General features: G+C 34.4%; 1 protein-coding gene across 1 annotated transcript; it reads right to left on the bottom strand.

The window, feature by feature from the left end:
• Positions 1–11908: 11908 nt before the first annotated feature.
• Positions 11909–13132, bottom strand: LOC145126583 (uncharacterized). The gene has a single exon (XM_079061931.1). The coding sequence runs from the start codon at positions 12880–12882 to the stop codon at positions 11962–11964; it is 921 nt and encodes a 306-aa protein (XP_078918057.1). The 5' UTR covers positions 12883–13132; the 3' UTR covers positions 11909–11961.
• Positions 13133–19114: the final 5982 nt, after the last annotated feature.

The following is a 19114-nucleotide window of genomic DNA, read 5'->3' as shown; positions in this document are numbered from 1 at the left end:
AGAAGGATCTAGGAGTTTTCGTCCAAGGGCTTAAGGAAAGGAGTTCATGGACTTGCTTAGGCCCTAAGCTAAGGGATTAGGGTTTCCACCTTGAAACCCTAGCTAGCCTCAAGTATAAATAGCACCCTAAGGCACTAGAATTCGACTAAGCCTTGGGAAACCCTAAAAGGGACGAATTTTAGAGCAAGATACCCTTCTCTCCTCTCTCCCATATTCATCCTTTCACCTAGTGTGTTTGTGAGCCATTAGAGGTACTACACTTGTGGTACTTGCTTTCAAGAGCTGAGGAAATTCAAGGAACTAGTTGTTATTGCTATATAACAACAAAAGGTATGTATTCTATTCTCCTATGTAGATTTCGAAAATTATAGGAGCATTCCAGGTTTCTTTTTGTGTTCATGAAGTTGTATGTCTAATAGTGAAAACATAGATCCAATTAGGGTTGCATGCACACATAGGATTGTTTGTATAAAACTTATCAGTGGTATCAGAGAGAGGTTTTTGTTTTCAATTAGATTTGATACAAATGTATGAATATGACAATTAGGGTTTATGTCTAATAAACCCTAGAGGATTGATTTTCGAAATTAGGGTTTCTAAACCCTAGATTTTGAAATTTTGGTAGGGTTTCCTAAACCCTTTCCTTTGGCCCCAAGATTTCGATTTTAGGGTTGTCTAACCCTAGAATTTCGAAATTTGCCTTGTCCCCTAGATAGGATTCCCAAATTTTAGGGATTTGGATAATGCCATATCTTGTAATTATCCTTGATTCCTTAAATAGATAATTAAAAGATCTTATGGATTATCTCATTCCATAAATTTTCAAATCTTAGGGGATATGGGATTAGATTAAATTAATTGTCTAATTTAATAGATAACCCTACAAGATTTAATAATTTTAAATTAATTGTTTAATTTTGGATAATTATTAAATCAAAATTTTTTTAATATTTAAGAGTTTAAAATTAAAAAGTTTTAATTTTTCGAAAAAGTTAAATATGATTAAAACCCTAGTATTTTGAAAAGTTCAAATTACACCCTTATGGTTTTATTAATTAATTAAAATGTATAATTAAAAGAGAGTTAATAATTCCATAAAGTTTGGTTTAAATTTAATTAAATTAAAAGTATAATTTATTAAATTAGACCACCTAGTATTTTAAAAGTATAAAATACACCTTATACTATATATAACATTAAAAGTCTAAAATTATATATGAGTAAACAGTCAGTCTTACCGTTAGTAGGCCTCATTCACGAAGCTGGTCTATAAGGGGTGTTTAAGGAAATTGCCTATAAAATGGCGATTGAATGGGTATCCACTCTTACCCACCGCACTCTTGACTAGTGGAGGGTCGTTAGCCGAACGGGTAGGATAGGACGAAACCTTACATTATAAGTATAATGAAGTAGAAAGTAACTACATGCTTTTACAAATTCCCAAATTCTAGTTACTTTAGGGCAAAATGTGAATTTGTATGCTAATCCATGGAATTACACTTCGTACCCTTGTCAAACGTTAGTGGAGCGTGTGTGGCTAACCGGCACACTAATTTGGGATTGACATTGGTGGCGAAGGGTGGCTCGATGTTTATCATAGATCAATGGAGCGTGTGTGGCTAACCGGCACATTGATTAGGTGATAGTAGCAATTGGGTGCACCACGTGATTCGTATGGTTATTCACACCTTGTTTGTGATCCTCGGCATCCCAGTCACAAATAGAAGGGCATAATCGAGATTAAACATGCCATTGAAAAGTTCAATGAATCTCAAAAGATCTAGGAGTTTCAATTCATTTAAAACTTAAATTTCTTTTTCGTTTTTCATGGTGGGAATTGGTAAATCGTCATTTACCTACCTTCAAATATTCTGCAACTAGATTACGACATCCCTCTTCTAGGTTGTAGAATGTTGTGTTGGATCCTAGCCTTGATGTTTCATTTGGGTGTTACATCAAGGACTCTTATCAATTAACTTGAATTTTCTCCCGTTTTGTAGATGTCTAAATCTTACAATGGTCTTCCCAAGTCCCTTGGAACAAGCTTTCCAAATGAAGATGACATTCCACGATACGACCAAGGAAATGAGAGTCATACTTCACTTCCTCCACCTCCTCCAATTATTCTCCCTAACCCACAAGTTCAAAGGCTTGAAAAGTTCAAGCTCACTCAAGCCCTTTTGGCAAGTAAACACGAAGATGGGAAACCTGTGTGTGCACACATCTTAGAGATGAAGTCACACATTGATAGGTTAAGGATGATGGGTGTCGATATCTCAGAAATGTTGGCTGTTGACTGGGTTCTTCAGTCACTTCCTGAATCATATAGTGAGTTCATTAGAGAGTACTATATGATGGACCATGACGTGACTCTCATTGATTTGACCTATTTGCTTATAGCTGCTGAATCAGAAATGATTCGGCGTGCTGATTGAGCAAATTTGTCTGGTGAATCAAACTCCTAAACTTCAATGGACATTGAAAATGGTGACATTGGGAATCCAGAAAAGGTAAATTCTGAGATAGTTCCTTGTGTCATTCCAAAAGAGTCCATTTGCTTCTATTGCCAAGAGAAGGGGCAATGGAGACGAAGCTGCCCTATTTACCTGAGAGATCTGAGAGATGGGAGAGTCAAGACGTATGGCTCTACTTCAGGTAAAATCTACTAACTAACTCTATAAGTTCCTATTCTTTGATTCTTAATACATGATGTGATTTGATGTTTTTGGAGGATCAAAGAAAAGAGAGGAAGCTTAAGGAAGAAGCGTGCTAAATCTGATCATGAAGAAATGGATTTCGATCGCATGGACTCAAGGATCAGATTTTTGAGCTGCTACTGTAGAGTTAGGATAGATTGATAAGAAATATGTAATAGTATAGTTTTTCAGTTGAATTGCATTGTAAGGACAAATTTTTCCGCAATAAAATAAATTTTGATTTTGTCTTATTTATTTATCCTTGCAATAGTGTGTATGAAAAATTGATGTTTGATTGTTTCTATTGTTAGCAATAATGGATTCGATTCTTAATTATGTTATTTGTGGAAATGTCGAGAATTTGCCGAATAAGGGAAGATTCTCATCGCCCAAGTTTCAGTTGGACAGAAAATTGGAGTCATGCAACTTGGTTGCGTGATGAATGAGAAACTTCATATTTGGAAATTAGACTAATTCTTTGACAAAGTGTCAAGAGAAGGACTAGGAGATCGAGTACACTAGGTTGTGCATTGATCAAGTCCACCACAAGAGTGATAAAGATATTCGTCATGATTTACTAAAGTTTTGTTATACTTATAAGATTAAGTATAATTCTGAGTTTATTGAAAGAGTTTCAATCAATAGCAGAACGAATAAGAAGAATCAAGTAGGCAGAAAGATAAAAGTTTCTCTATTCTAAGAAGAAGGGAGAGTACCTTTTATTGTGTTTTATGATAAGTCTTAATGATTAAGAACCATATCTCAATTGATCCTCCAAGTGAGTCTTAGTGCAATCGTATGTCTAAGAAGAGGAATCAAGAATTGTAGAAATGGTTAAAATCAAGAAGTCAATCATACTTCGTTCCAATATCAAGTCTTAGAGTTATATTCCAAGATTGTGAATTGAGTGACAAGTCTTAAGTAGGTTTATAACACTCATCAAATGTGGAGTTTAGAAAAGGCTTTCTTATTCTTGCACATTTGAATTGGTGAGTTGTGCTGTCTTGGATAAGACAAAGACCAACTAGGACCAATTATGTGAAGTGTTTTGTCTTGATAAGAACTACACTAACTCTTGAATATTTGTTTTGTCTAGGAAAGGTTCCTGACAAGAGAATCTTATATGTCAAGAGGTCAGTGGGAGTCTCAATTGTCTTGAAAAGTTTCAAGAACAAATCAAGAATAAACCGATAGTTAATCACTAGCACACGACTTGAGGTTGGCGACCTATCGTGTTGACATAATTTTGTTTCTGCACCATTCCAGATGAAGTCAACTATGGAATATGAGTTCTATGAATTGATTGCATAAAGGCAAGGCACCCTAATCAATGGAAAGTACATTGATAGGAAAGGGTGAACTACTCAACGACCTGGAAGCAATGGTGGGCATTCGTGCTACCATGAGGCAGGAAATCGAGATTGAACGAGTTCAGTCCATATGAGTTAGATTTGTCACGAACATTGTCTTACAATTATTGTTATGACAAATTCAAATGGATAGGAACACATACACTTTAAAATCTAAGTGTCATAAGGTCTCCCTCCTTCATGAAAATGATTGTGAGGAAATGCTTTCACTAAGAGAGATTTTAAGAAGATAGCAATTGTGATAATTGTATTCTCAAATTCGATTATGATTACGGCATCCCTCTTCATAGTTCGAATGGTGAGATTTGGCAATTAGTCTGAACATCTGGGACTTAGTAACATAAATTCTGAATTGTTTAGACACACATGTGAGCTATCTAAGGAAAGGTGTATGAGCTTAAAAAGCTTAGATAAAGGCTTATCAAAGCATTAGGTATTAGAAATATGAACTTAAGGAATTCAATAAGCATTGTTTTCTAGAAGTTCAAGTGTTTTCTGAATACATGTCAAAGCTAGTGGGAGCATAAGTGTTATGCTTGTATGGAAATAATCATTGTGTTAATGGGAGCATGATTATTATTTCAAGTATTGCGAGTTAGCAATATTAAACAAAGATTAACTTTGCAAAGTTGTAGGGGTGAAAAGTTGTTTTGCTAAAATTAAGGGAGAGAATATTATACTTCGTTTCAAAATCTAAAAGCTTAGATCAAGAAATGTTAATAAAATTTAGCCAAGGATACATAGCACGTTCTCAAAATTCGATTATGATTACGGCATCCCTCTTCATAGTTCGAATTGTGAGAACATGGCTAACAAAATATTATGGCAAAAGACTGATAAAGTACCATGTCTTTATGTGCGACATTATGCATCGTGTCCAATACGCTTCGGGTATAGGATCGATTGCATATGCTGTAATATTTGACCATTCTAAAATTTTCCAAATGCCTAGGGCATTAAGAGGGAAAAAGGGACTAGAATCGGTTTTGACTAAAATAATTAAACAACTATCAAAGGACGATCTGAGGTTCACTGAGGATTTGTCGCTTGTGAGTAGTTGGAAGTATAGTACTGGATGGACTATATTGACATTATTATGAATAGATAAGATTCTATTAAGAATGAGTTGTCATATGGAAAATATGGAAATGTTTCCACTAATGGGAGTTGGATATTAAGAAATAGGTCTAGATTAGAAACTTTTATGTGAGAAGGATGTTCACAGGAATGTACTTTGAATGTGAGACTTCACGTCTATGGAATTGTCTTGTAACAATTTCCGATAGAATACCTTGTAATTTCATTAGCCGGGTCTTGGTGACTTTTGTGCTATGACATTACGAAAGAATCATTGCATAAAATGTTAGAATCTGACATATTCTAAAAGTGGCAAGAATTTGGTATTCTTATACTAATAATAAGGATTGGGGATTGTGAAATGAGTTTCATTGTAAAAGTTTTTCAATTGATCTATTTCACAAAGTATGGACCATAGGAAACCAAAGTGTGCATGCTTGGAGCATAGGACAGTTGTGGTTATAATTCGAGTAATAAGTTGATTTTCTGAAATAGTAAGCAATGAATAATGAGTAATCAATATGGTGTTTAAATAAAAGTGTTTTTTATTTACGCTCAAAAGTTTTGGGGCCATATAGGATTAATATTATTATTGCGTTTCACTTTGCATGTTTTGACTTCCAGAATAATTGGGTTATTCGAACCTCCACAGTCGGTCATACGTTGGAAGTAGGTATGAAGGAAGACTGTCATGAATCTGTCTGCAGATTGTCTAAAGTGTTTAGACATAGCACAAGTTTGCTGCAGAGTTCATGAGTGCTTTGGTAAGATTAAAGTATTGGATTAAACCCACGCTCACTTGAATCACTTCATAGATTTATCACGGGTGATTAGTGAGACGATAACATTGTATATTCTTGAAACCGAGACGTGTGAGTTGTTATTTGCTGGTCGGTTGCACATTGATGATATGTAAACGCACCAGTAACTTGGTGTTATAAAACTTATTGTTGTGTGTGATTCGATTAGTAGGTGCAAGCAAGCATTTGAGTCAAAGTTTATCCATTCCTTTTACCCAAAGTGGGATAGAATCGATATCTGTGGGCCCCTCGATGATTTAGTGATGACACCTAAGCGCTTGGCCAAGCCGGGACTAAGTTGATGTGTTCAATTATAGTCTGTTGTCAGTCGTCATGAATCAGAAGTCGGGAAACAATACATAGACAGAGAGAATGATTTAAATCCATGTCTCGTGTCTATACGATATCTTGAGAATGGAGGAATATGCGATCCCTTATCTAAAGGACAAGTTACTGATTAGAGTTGACAGCGGCTTTTGAAAGCTACGATTGCTGATCAGGTTCTGAAGTCATACGCAGAATAGTTATTAGACTTATCCAAGTGGGAGACTGTTGGATTAGTGTCTAAGTCCATAACTATTTTGGTATGTACTTGGCCCGATTGTGAGCATGGTCATTTTGGGTTGCCTTCACACGGGTGACTAGACAGGATGACAGTTGAGGAGAGAGGTTGATTAGGGCATAAATATGATTTATTTATTATATTATATGATTAATATAATAATTTGGAATCATATTATTAATTAGTATTTAATCAGAAATTAATTAGGAATTAATTTCGGGATTAAAGGAATTAATTAAAAGTACAAGGGCTGTTTTGTAATTATTTGATAGTTGAGACTTTGGGCTATTGGATCACCTTTATTAAGGCTTGAACGAAAATCCTAGAAGGATCTAGGAGTTTTCGTCCAAGGGCTTAAGGAAAGGAGTCCATGGACTTGCTTAGGCCCTAAGCTAAGGGATTAGGGTTTCCACCTTGAAACCCTAGCTAGCCTCAAGTATAAATAGCACCCTAAGGCACTAGAATTCGACTAAGCCTTGGGAAACCCTAAAAGGGACGAATTTTAGAGCAAGATACCCTTCTCTCCTCTCTCCCATATTCATCCTTTCACCTAGTGTGTTTGTGAGCCATTAGAGGTACTACACTTGTGGTACTTGCTTTCAAGAGCTGAGGAAATTCAAGGAACTAGTTGTTATTGCTATATAACAACAAAAGGTATGTATTCTATTCTCCTATGTAGATTTCGAAAATTATAGGAGCATTCCAGGTTTCTTTTTGTGTTCATAAAGTTGTATGTCTAATAGTGAAAACATAGATCCAATTAGGGTTGCATGCACACATAGGATTGTTTGTATAAAACCTATCAATAGAAAGGATTGGAATTCTGAGAATTGTGTTAAACACTTTCAGATTAAAGTATTTGGGTGGTACTCTCAATATTCTGTAATCGGATAAGACTCAGAGAGACAATAACTTAGAATATTTTGATGATAGTTTCGTATGTACCAGAAATGAGACCAAAACTGATTTTATGATCTTTGTCTGAAAACTGTCATATGACAGTTTTCAGACTGTCATAAAACCATAAAAACTGACATAAAAACGGAAGTTTGGATAAGGGTCAAACAATGGTCAATTCTCTAAAAATCCGATTTTCTGCCCCTTGGACCCCGCCCCCTTGGTCAATTCTCTGCCCCTTGGACCCCGCCAGGGGCTGCCGCTTCTTGGACCCTGATCCTAGGGGCGCTGCCCCCGGACCCCCGTTCGTTTAGGGGCTTCGCCCCTAAATGATAGTGTACTTTGAAACTTGATCAAACTTAAACAAGTGTGTACTCCACACCTTCCTTACTTGTTTAATATTTATCAAGATCACTTTTGGTCAACAAAGTAATCCAATTACACTTAAATAATATTGATGATAACAAATCACCAACAACATATAAACATATAAACATATAAACATATAATCATGCTAACACATACCATAACTACAACCAATATCATACAATACAGTCATCGGGCCTCGCCCGACATCGAGTCTCACTCGGTATACATATCAGCACATAACACATGCAAGAGTCACGCAGACATCTAACATCCTATCATAAATAATCATGGGCCAGCATTGGCGACTTTGACCCGCTAAGTACAGTGATGAAACTCACCTCACACTGCTGAATCTCACAGATAAATCTCGAGCTGCTGGGCCGCTAAAATCCCCGCGCTATCAATCACAAAATAATCATCCAACCAATAATCGGATCCCGACCCACACTAAGAGTCCAAACTAGGGTAAAAGACCTTTTTACCCTTTCATGGGCCTTCAACCAAAAGAGTCCAATAGAAAATCAACAGCCCAATAATATAATTCTGATGGCCCAACAAGTCCCAAGACGACTAAAGTCCACCATGGCCCAACACCGAGAAGCCCACGAAACCGAAGCCCACTGCTGAGTACGTAGGGCGTACTCAGCTCGTACGCTCAGCGTACACGCTTAAGGGCTTGTACGCCTAGCGTACTCCACCATTTGGCCAACCTTCAGTATTTAGCTCTTAATCGAATAAGACTCCAACCCAAACTCAGATCTGACTTCCTTAAGGTGGTTTATCGCGTAAAGTTGCCAACTTTACGTGCATGCATGGCTTAATGAGGCTTTTACAGCTCAAAAGAGCTTAACAAATGTCTTAACACATGCATGAGGCCACAAATGCCCTAAAGCTTGCATTTTTATGGACAAAGGGACCAAAAGGGTCCTAGATCTACCAACAATCACTTGTGGAGTGAAGCAAGAGGCTCAACAATAAAACCATGCACTCAAAGAGCATAAAATGGCACCAAACTAGATCTAGCATTATGGATTAGCAAGATGGAAGCTTTTTACCTCACAAGGAAAGCAAATGGAGCTAATCTAAGATCTTCAAGCTCCAAGCACAACTCCAAGTGGTTCACTTCTTCTTCTCCTTTACAATGCACCAAAAATCACACTTTAAGGCTCAAACTCTCAAGATCTCACTTAGGGTTCGATTTTCTGGACAAGAAGGGATGGAGGTTGTCTAAACATTACCTAGTGAAGTTATCACAAGGTTTAAATAGGGCGCAACACCTTAAAATTAGGGTTTCACTTTAAACACCTCATTAAATCTAGCCTAGACATCATTCTTGTAAGTAGATCAATCAGTATTATGATTGGAATCACTGATAAATCTTATTTATACATTCATAATAACGACTATGGATACAAATATAAGTTCCACTTAAAGTGTAGTAAGTGTAGCTTAACTTACAAAAATTTCTAGAGAAAATCGGAAAATGCGCGAGCAAAACTTTGACCCGGAGCTTCTATTTGTTGGACTCTCCGATGACTCAAAGCCCCACTAAAACACTCTAAAAAATGAGGGAAAAGTCGGACCAAAAGGGAGGGAAAAGCTAGAGAGAAAACTGGTTGGAAATGTGAGTGAAAATGAATAATTTCGGATCTATATATAGGGATACAGGGAGGCAAGCCGCGTCAATCCATAGGCGTGTCGTGCCCTTGCTGGTCTCAGTTGTGTGGAGCCACGTCGTCGACAGACGCTTAGGTTTAGGGGTGCTACATGTCATAATGTTGTGGTGCCACGTCGCCTTGTCCCTTGTCACTCCAGCCTTGCCACATGACATCTCGTGGTGAAGCCACGTCATCATGTCAGTCATAAGGATCCGCTTTTACGGTGCCGCCACGTCACCACAACAGGTAATTTTCGCGAATTTTCGAATAGCCATAAATGAACTCTGTTTTTTATGTTCTTTATATCCACACGTAGGTAATTCTGAGTACTACAACTTTCCTTTACATCTCAAAAACTAATTATCACTCTATTTTAAATTCATTATTTTATAGAGATTAAACTATTAAAATCCGTGCGAAAATCATAACTCCTTCATACGAACTTCGTTCTCGACTATCTCTATATCGACGGGTTCGTATTTACGAAATCTTCAACTCACGTTTACATTGTTTTGTCTAACAATCAACCGATTTAAATTTTGATTTCTGTGTCGCATTGAAATTTCGAAAAATCATAATTTCCTCGTAGATTTGGCGTTCTTTATATGCATGCTTTCGCTTTAACGATTACTACGAATTTTGTTTAGGTTACTTAGAATAATAAGCAACCTCTCTTTGATTCACTTTTTACGACACGTTTTGCCGTATAGGGCTGAACGCAAAACTTCTTCATACGAAGTCAGCTTTAAACGTTCTTTATATCTACGAAAATTGTATTGACGTCTACTACATGTTTATGATAATTATTTTAGCTAAAAAGTAATGTATTTCTACTTCGAATTTTATAAACAAACTATTATATTGAAATTTTCATGTAGAGTGAAAATGAAATGTTATACTTTTTCGTCCAATGTATTCTATTTTTAAGATCATATCTTCCTGGTTCGGGTACCAAAAAATAAAAGAACTTAGTCCTTAGAATATGATTTTTTATGGATTACTAGAAGATAGACTTTTGATGTTAGAGGAAATGAAACATTTTTAGTTGGACTACTTACTTTTGACTAAGCTTTTGTATGTATCTAATTTGGCTTCATTATGGTTGTATTTATATGAAATTGTAACCCCCAAGTTAGACTATCATTTTCATAAAGAAAAGTTGGGACCAATTTTAAAAAAAAATTGATTTTATGTCATAAAATGTTCTAAAAAGTATCCTATTTCAAAATATATAAACGATGAGTGGTGTTACATTTTATATTCTATTATTCATGTGGTAACCATACCAATAACACAATGTATTATTTACTTTTAAGTGAATTTGGGGGAAAACAACCATTAAATGCATACATCGTTGCTGGATACAAACATTCATTGAAAATCTTAAACAATAAGCATTACGTCAACTTTTTCCTTACCCTATAAATATATATCACACACACATTATAGAACATAAAATCATTTTTTGCCTCAAAACATGTGTTATTTATTTATTTTTTTGAATATACGCTTTTATATTATACTTATTAGTTAAAACATAACGAACATAAAAATATATTATATTTCTGTGGAGTTGGCTCATTTGTCAAGGTCAGATCCAGAAAGATACACTAAGAAAAACCCTGAAAATGATGAAATTATTGACCAAAAATGTGATCCAGTCTGTGATATCAAATTGAATTGGTCCCTTTTCTACCTCTCTCCATGTGCACCCATCTTGGCAATTGGCCCATTTGGCATCGATAGATATATCTAAATGTATCTACATTCAAATATATAAATTTTAAAAGTGAATCGTTAACATAAATTCTTTATAGAATTTTTTAATCTTGACGTACCAAAGATTCTTTGTTTTTAAAAGTTAGAAGTATATTTTATGATATATGAGATATAAGTAATCTGACCCGAAAGAATATTCCCCTTAAAGAAATCGTGAAAATGTTAAATTATATCAAAATATATAACGTAATTTATGCTTAATTTAAGGTCTTATATTATGAAAAAACATAAATAAAAAACATATTTTATTTTGAATTTGTGTTTGGGGACCATATTATCGGATCAACCGATGATCACATGTTGTAACTTTTCAAATATGAAATAAATATTGTATTTTATTTTGTTTCTATTTAAGGCATTAAAAAATTTCATGGCCTTGTTTTCAAAAGTGTCTCGTTTTAGTAAATTTCTATTCTAAAGAATATCATTCAAAATCAACTTTTAGAAAATAATATTATAGGTTTAGTAATTGAAGAGTAATAACCAAATATCCTATTTATTATATATTTATAACATATAACATATAATATTGAATTTTAATTTTAAAAGTATGTTTTCGTATAATAGAATACCAAAAGTATGTTAGTTTTATTGTATAATTTTCCATTTACAAGAGTACAAATAATACACTATATAGTTCATCCCGTAAATAAAAAAACAAATGTAAAATATATATGAAAATACAATGCCAAAAACAAAATAACACAAATTACTTTATATTTCGATTGTAATTAAAAAGAAGCACATCAAAATTTAAAATACTTTGTATGAGTCGACCTTCCAAGCATAGAGAAAGAGGCAAAACTCGTACGAACAAATTGGATTAAACCCTTCAACTGAACCACAAATCCCTGCCGGGGAAGGTGAAGTCGGCGGCGGCGGTGAGGGTGATGTCGCCGGAGACGACGGTTTTATGATGAACAATGCATGCCTTAAACCAGGACTAAAAAGCCAATCATGAACATCCCAATAAACTTCGATCTTTACTTTCTTGAAAAGAATCGATTCATTGCCTCTAAATTTCCATTGAAGATGCTTCACATGAACCATCAAGTCACCATCGATTTTTATCTCCATTTCTGAATCATCATCCCCATTTCCATTGTTTCTGTTCTTGCATTCGATTGAAATCTCGTGAAATCCTCCTTTTTCATCGAATTTAACTCGTGTGTGGAACTTTTTCTTCCCAAAAACATGTTCTCGTCTCGAAACTAAAATGGGATCGATTAAAGCAGGCCTGCAACCTGTTTTTCTATAAGCATCTTTCCTCATATCCCCAAGAACAAGCACCACCTCTTCGCCGGAAACCACCGCGACGTAATACTCCGAGATTGGTTCTGTTTCGCCGTGAAACTTGGCAGCTTTGAGGTCCCAGAAAATGTCGAGAGGCTTACCATCGACTACAAAGCTTTTAGACCCTTGTTTTCTCCAGAAGTTCCATGGCTTCAGTTCGACTTTGCATGTGTACTCCGTTTCCGGTCCATCAACGGACACTGATAAGCCGTGAAGCAGCAGGTTTTTGCACCAAGTGACAGTAATCAGACGACACTGATCGGCGATGTTGGCCTTGTAAACGGACATGAAAACGCTCTGGCCGGTTTTCGTGACTGTTGCAGAATCTTCCGTCTTGTCTCCGGCGGAAAAACAAGCTGGGATTCCAATTGGGTCTTGCATGTCTTCTTGGGTATGGTCTAGTTTTTTGGGTGTTTTCAACTCCGATGAGCAACTTTGGGAGAGAAGTTTTAGAGATAATCAGATAATTAATGGAACTATTATGGAATATATACGATATGCCAGATGGGTTTTCTTGGCAGTTGTAATGGAGTTCAAGAAATAAAAAAAGGGGCTTCAAACTGGCAGTTACATGAATGGAAGTGAGTGAACAAAAGCCATAAAAAGGCACCAATTTGCGAAACCTATGCATGTGACCTGCTTGATGAAATGTTTCAATGAAGAAGGATACAAGTCTTTATCATCTTTTATTCATATGGGGTTGAGGGTGTGTTTATTTAAATAAATTAAAAAATCAAGGCAAAATTGTCTTTTTAGGTAAGACATTGACTAAGCGCGTAACAAAAACAAATAGTAAGGACCTTCCAAGTTAAAAAAATAAGTTAGGGACCAAACTTGAAAATTACCCTAAACCATAGGGACCATTCGTGTAATTTACTCTAATATTATAAATTTTTAAAAATGTTTAATTTGATTTATATTTTTTAGAGTTAATTAAGAAATGATCTATTTGCTGGTTCAAAATTTCATTCAAATCCCTTAGGGTGAGCAAAAACCGAACCGACTAAAGAAAAACCGACAAAACTGCAATAAACCGCAACCGAAAAACCGAAACCGATACAAAAACCAATTGTGCGAATTTAATTTTTGCAAAAACCGAAGGTCAACGGTGCGGTGCGGTTTCTATCCAAAAAACCGGTCCACCAAAACCGAACCGCACCGCAAGCGTGTATAGTAATAAATCAACCAATGTATATTATATACATGCTATTTAAAATACTTATAAACGATAATATATTTATTATATGTTTATTTTTGTGTTTGTGTAAGACTATATGGGGTGCAAAAGAAATGTTCTATTGTTAGCCAAACGTACAAATCGATTACATGTAATAAGCATGTAACAAATTAAGTCAAAATCAACCAACTTTCAATTATTAATTAGTTTGTGAGAGTAATCACATGCTGTATTTTAAGCGATTTACAATTTTTGATTATGTATTTTTGTTTTGAGCTGAAAATGAATGGTTTAAAAAAAACAGTACAATACAAGCTTACATGCACATGGTTTTCAATTCTTACAGATTTAAAAAGCCACACCAAAAAACATAAAAAACTGCACCAAATTCTAAACACGGTTTAAAACCGAAACCGCATTTAAAAACCGAAAAACCGAACCATTTCAAAACCGCACCCAACGGTTTTAAGAATGCAAAAACCGCACCATGCGGTTTGCGGTTCGGTTTGGCCTTAAAACCGCACCAAACCGCACCATGCTCACCCCTACAAATCCCTATAAGAAAACGCGTAACCTTTAAGTATGAAATTTGTTTACGATAATGTATTGTAGCGGTTATTTTGTCTATTTGAAATATATATATATATATATATATATATATATATATATATATATATATATATATATATATATATATATATATTAAAAGTTAATTATTTGGATAGAGTTAATACTTGAGAATAAAATATACTATGTACAAGGCATATATCGTAGGTAATTATTGATTTATCATCTCGTCTTCTTTTATTTTGTAGGGTTTACGACTTGTTACCGTTTTATTGTTTTCCCTAACGCCTTGTTCCCGAGTTCTACTTAAGGAGAGAAATGAGAGGATACGGAGGGAAAGTGAGGGGTGGCGAAGGAAAACCGTGTTCCCAAGTTTCATTAATGGAAGGAAAGTGAGGGGAGGGGAAGGATTTTGGAGTCATATTTTTCTTCCAAATTTTCCTCCCAAATTGGACGGATTTGGGAGTGAGGGGAAGGAAAATTTCAAGTTTTATTTTCTTTTTCCTCCTAACTCGGGAACACAAAACTTCAAAATTTTCTTTCATTTCCTTTTATTTCCTTCGAACTCGGGAACACGGAATAATGAATATTTTCCTTCACCTCCCTTTCTTTCTGTCAAAATTTTCCTTCCCTTTCCTTTAATGAATCTGCGAAAAAACTCGGGAACAAGGCGTAAGAGAATCCTAGATCAAACTCATCTAGAATATATAATAAAATTGCATTATTTGGACCATTTTATTATGATGGAGATGAATAGAGTGTTTGTCTTTGGTACATACAAAAAAAATGTAATTTTGTCCCATTAACATTAATATTAGTACCGGTACATTCAATCTTATAGGGACAATTTCATAAAAGTTGGGATGAAGTTTATGTGTATTTGTGTTTAACATACATGTGAGAATATTTAAAACAAAAGTTGTTGAAAATGGACAATGTTGATAGCAGGTTTACATGCTTGGCTACTAGCTTTAGTCGTTAAACCACATAAGCAACGTGAACTTGAAAGTATTTTATAGGATCGTGATTTTCTAACAGGATTATGATTTTCGAATTAGATACGTATTTTCAAGCATTAGACTTTCGAATCGTGTTCATTATTTTCAAGCATAAGATTTTCAAATATGTTCATGATTTTCGTACTAGATCAATATTAAATATATGTGTCACTTTGGAAGAAAAGGAAAATGTTCAAAAATATTAGTCATTTTAGTATTTTCAAAAAATATAATATAGTTTTTAAAATTAGGATTTTTAAAGAACATTGTCGTGTTATGGTATTTTTGATAGATATGGTTATTATATGAGACAATTTTTACTTTATTTATTAATTAATTAATTTATTATTCTTATTTTTGTTGACTAGGTCAATACCTCTAGAATCTTTCTTTCATGTCCAACAAGGGTTTTGGAGTTTTGGGTGCCTTCTTGTTTCCAAAGGAGACACCGAATGTTGAGGCTTAACCTTTCGGACAAAGCTGATTGGAAAAAAGAATAAATAAATAAATAAAATAAATGTGTTATGTGATTGAATTAAATTTAAAATATATTAGAAATGTCATTAAAGTAGTCCTCAACAATGCCATTAAATGTCATCTAGTTTTTGATTCTGTGCCACATATGGTTTGATTTGCTCCTATTGTCGTTGCTACATCCTTCACATGTTTAGGTATTTCCTTATCCAACTTTCTTCATCGATCAATTATCGACTTTTCTTTTTTTGTTATTTTTTCCATGACAAATCAAGCTTCATATATGGTTTCAATCAGTTCTGTCGTTATTTAAGTCATTAGATGTAGGATTTCTTATTTACTCTCATAGTTTTTCTACATGGATCATCAAACACTTTACCAATAGCGTTTGGAACTCATCAAAAATTGTTCTTTGTTTATAAAATCATAAATTAAATAATTTCTGATCCAAACAATCATAATCAATTTGTAAGTTTCATCTGGATAGATGCCAAAAATAAAATTACATTCAAACTCACACAATTAATTTTTATACAATAAAAATGTGAATTAAAGCTTAACTCACTGAAAAACAAACCGCTGAGTGTCGCTTTGTGGCATAATTCAAATAATGAGTTGTGTTAGTGGTAGATTGTCATGTCATTTATTGGTATTGTCGTTTGTGATATCGTGGTGCTTTCTTATAATGGATTAAGCTAGTGGTTTGATGAGGACATGTATTCACCCAATGTTAGGGTATTAAAGGCATTGGACAAAGTTGAAAGCGAAGATAGCCAAACTATCATATCAATAATTCTTTTTGGGTACGAACTACATTCACAAATACTAATAATATGCTTGCAACCAGGTTTGTCCACATGGTGCATTGTGTGTGTTTGTGTGTATGGTGGGGGAGGGGAAAGGAGTCAGGGACCATAACCATGTGCATCTTTCAAGTAGGTTTACTTCTTTTGTTTGTTGGATGTTAATTACCTTTGTCTATACGGATTTCTTAAATTTGTTAGGAATCCGAGATTACGCTTTGACACTGAAGTTAGTATGAGTAATGATTGAGAGGTGAATGTAGGATTGAAAGTTTAGAATGAATAGCTTTCGTGGAACCTTGGTGGCGAATGAAATTTATAGGGTTGGGATAGCCAACAAGATTTTTCTTCTTGCATGTTATGAAGTATCGTGTGGCTGCAGAGAGTCTATTAAAGCTGAGTGTTATATCTGTATGGCAGAGAGGTCTAGTTTAGGTGAGGTTCGCTACAAATTAACAAATCATATTTAATAAGTTATAATTGGTTTTAACATATTGTCAACACTTATTTACCAAATCATATTTAACGAATTCAAATGGAAATCTTTACAAAACTTATTATTAATTGGATTTTGGACAGTTTCACCCAAATCATGTTTAACAAATTGGAATATTACAGAGAACATTTACATGGTTATAAAGGAAAAAAAATGTCATTTAATAAGAATTAAAATGACGTTATTTTGTTGTTTGGACGACGTGTGTTCGTTTTTGGGCCATTATTTATAGAATGTAATGTATCGTGTATGTGTCGTTTAACGTAAAGACAAAAGGATGTTTACTTTATGTCTATATATGGGCTTGACCCGAAATAGGGCCCAAATTTTTTAATTACTGTTTTACGAACTTTTTTAATTATTTCTCAAGTATATGAAATATGCATTATAAGTTCATGTACTTGTTAAATTCTCTTTATCCCTTTACTATAAAGACTTTGTGTGTTCATTAAATAATAGATATATGGTAGTTATATAAATATGCCAAATGTTAAATTATTTGTTTAAATTTATCAAAATATCTTAGCATTTTATTAGTAAAAGAAATTCAAACCTAGTTAAGCTCGCCATGCTGAGTTTTGTATCAAGGGACAACGCTTTCAAAAGATATTTTTCAATTTGTTGCTGGATCATACACTGACAAGTGTAAAACGTAAAACTATGTGGTTCACTATTTAAATGAAACAGATAGAAAATGAAAAAAAATAAAAATAAACAATACTACTAGTTGCGAGTTCGGATCGGGTCGAGTCGTATAAGCCAAAAAAAGATTTAAAGTTCTTACAATTGTATTTGACGATGTCTTATATTCTGATATATTTTTACAATTGTATTATTACTAATACTATCTAAAACATTTTTTCACTATATGACACCAAAGTATCACTTAAAAATTAATCACCCATTTTGTTGCATACATTACTCTTGACCAACTTCATTGCTAAAAATGAACGTTCCATACTCATTGCAGTGGGTAAAATCAATGCAAGTTTCAAGAGAAGATAAACCTTAGGATATATTATATGTTTCTCTTCTTCGACCATCTTTTGGCAAGTTCTCCAATGCTCTTCAATTGATTACATCTTTCATCTTCTCGTACATCCTTAATGTAATTTTTATGTAACATCCTATTTCGAGAAATTTCTTCTTTTGGTATTGTGGACAATAAACGGATCAAGTAAAGGCATTAGGCTTTAATGGAATGGGGTTTAGACCTTATTGGATGATAACAATGTTGGATAAGTGATTAAAGTCTTGGTTCGTATCTTGGAGTCAAAGGGTAAAAAAGGAAAAGTGATGTTTCAGACTTCTTTCATGAATTAAGGATTTTAGTTCGGTGTGTTTTAAGTCAAAAGTAATTAGATAGGGTTGTGGGGATCGTCAATACCTTTTCGTGCATATAAAGAATGCCGAAAATGAAGTTGAAACGAAGAAGTTATGACTGTTTGAAGTTGGACTAAAACTGGGTGAAAACTCGTTCTCACGAGGTGAGAATATATTCTCAGGACATGAGAACTGTACAGCCCAAAGCCCACAAAATTTTTAGGGTTTTCAAGGTATTTAAAGGTAAGGATTCATATTTTAGGGTATTTTCTTCGCCGCCATCGTATCTAGAACCTCTTGGGAGAAACCCTAGCCTCCATTTTCAAGATTTGAGCCTCCCCTCTCCCCTCTCATCCATTTTTGGAGTTTTTGGTGGGTTTGGAGCAATGTTTTCATGTAAGATTGATCATTGAAGCTTGGAAATTGAAGATCTCAATTTTCATCTCCCTTTTAGACCTTTGTAAGTTATAACGTTCCAAGCTTTATTGCATTTCAACTTTGGATCTAAGTGTATTTTGTGTTTTGGTCCATTTTAATGAGTTGTGAGTGAGAATTGGGAATAAAGTTTGCAACTTTATTATTCTCCAAGTTCCCAAAAACATTGTATGTTTTAGATCTAGACTCCCACACCTTTTGATCAGTTTAGAATGTTTTCTTGGATCTCATGGACTAGGAAAGGTTTGATCTTTTGCATTTCCTTTTAGCCATGCAGTTTATTTTGGTCATTTAAGCCATTTTGGTGTATTAGAATTTAGATCTTGAAAGCTTGAGACAT

This window comes from Lactuca virosa, chromosome 1 (genome assembly GCF_052849685.1).
Source record: "Lactuca virosa cultivar CGN04683 chromosome 1, Lactuca_virosa_CGN04683_v6, whole genome shotgun sequence".
Taxonomy (NCBI): Eukaryota; Viridiplantae; Streptophyta; class Magnoliopsida; order Asterales; family Asteraceae; genus Lactuca; species Lactuca virosa.
The sequence above is the reverse complement of the archived record's forward strand: the minus strand, read 5'-3'. Positions and strand labels throughout refer to the sequence as shown.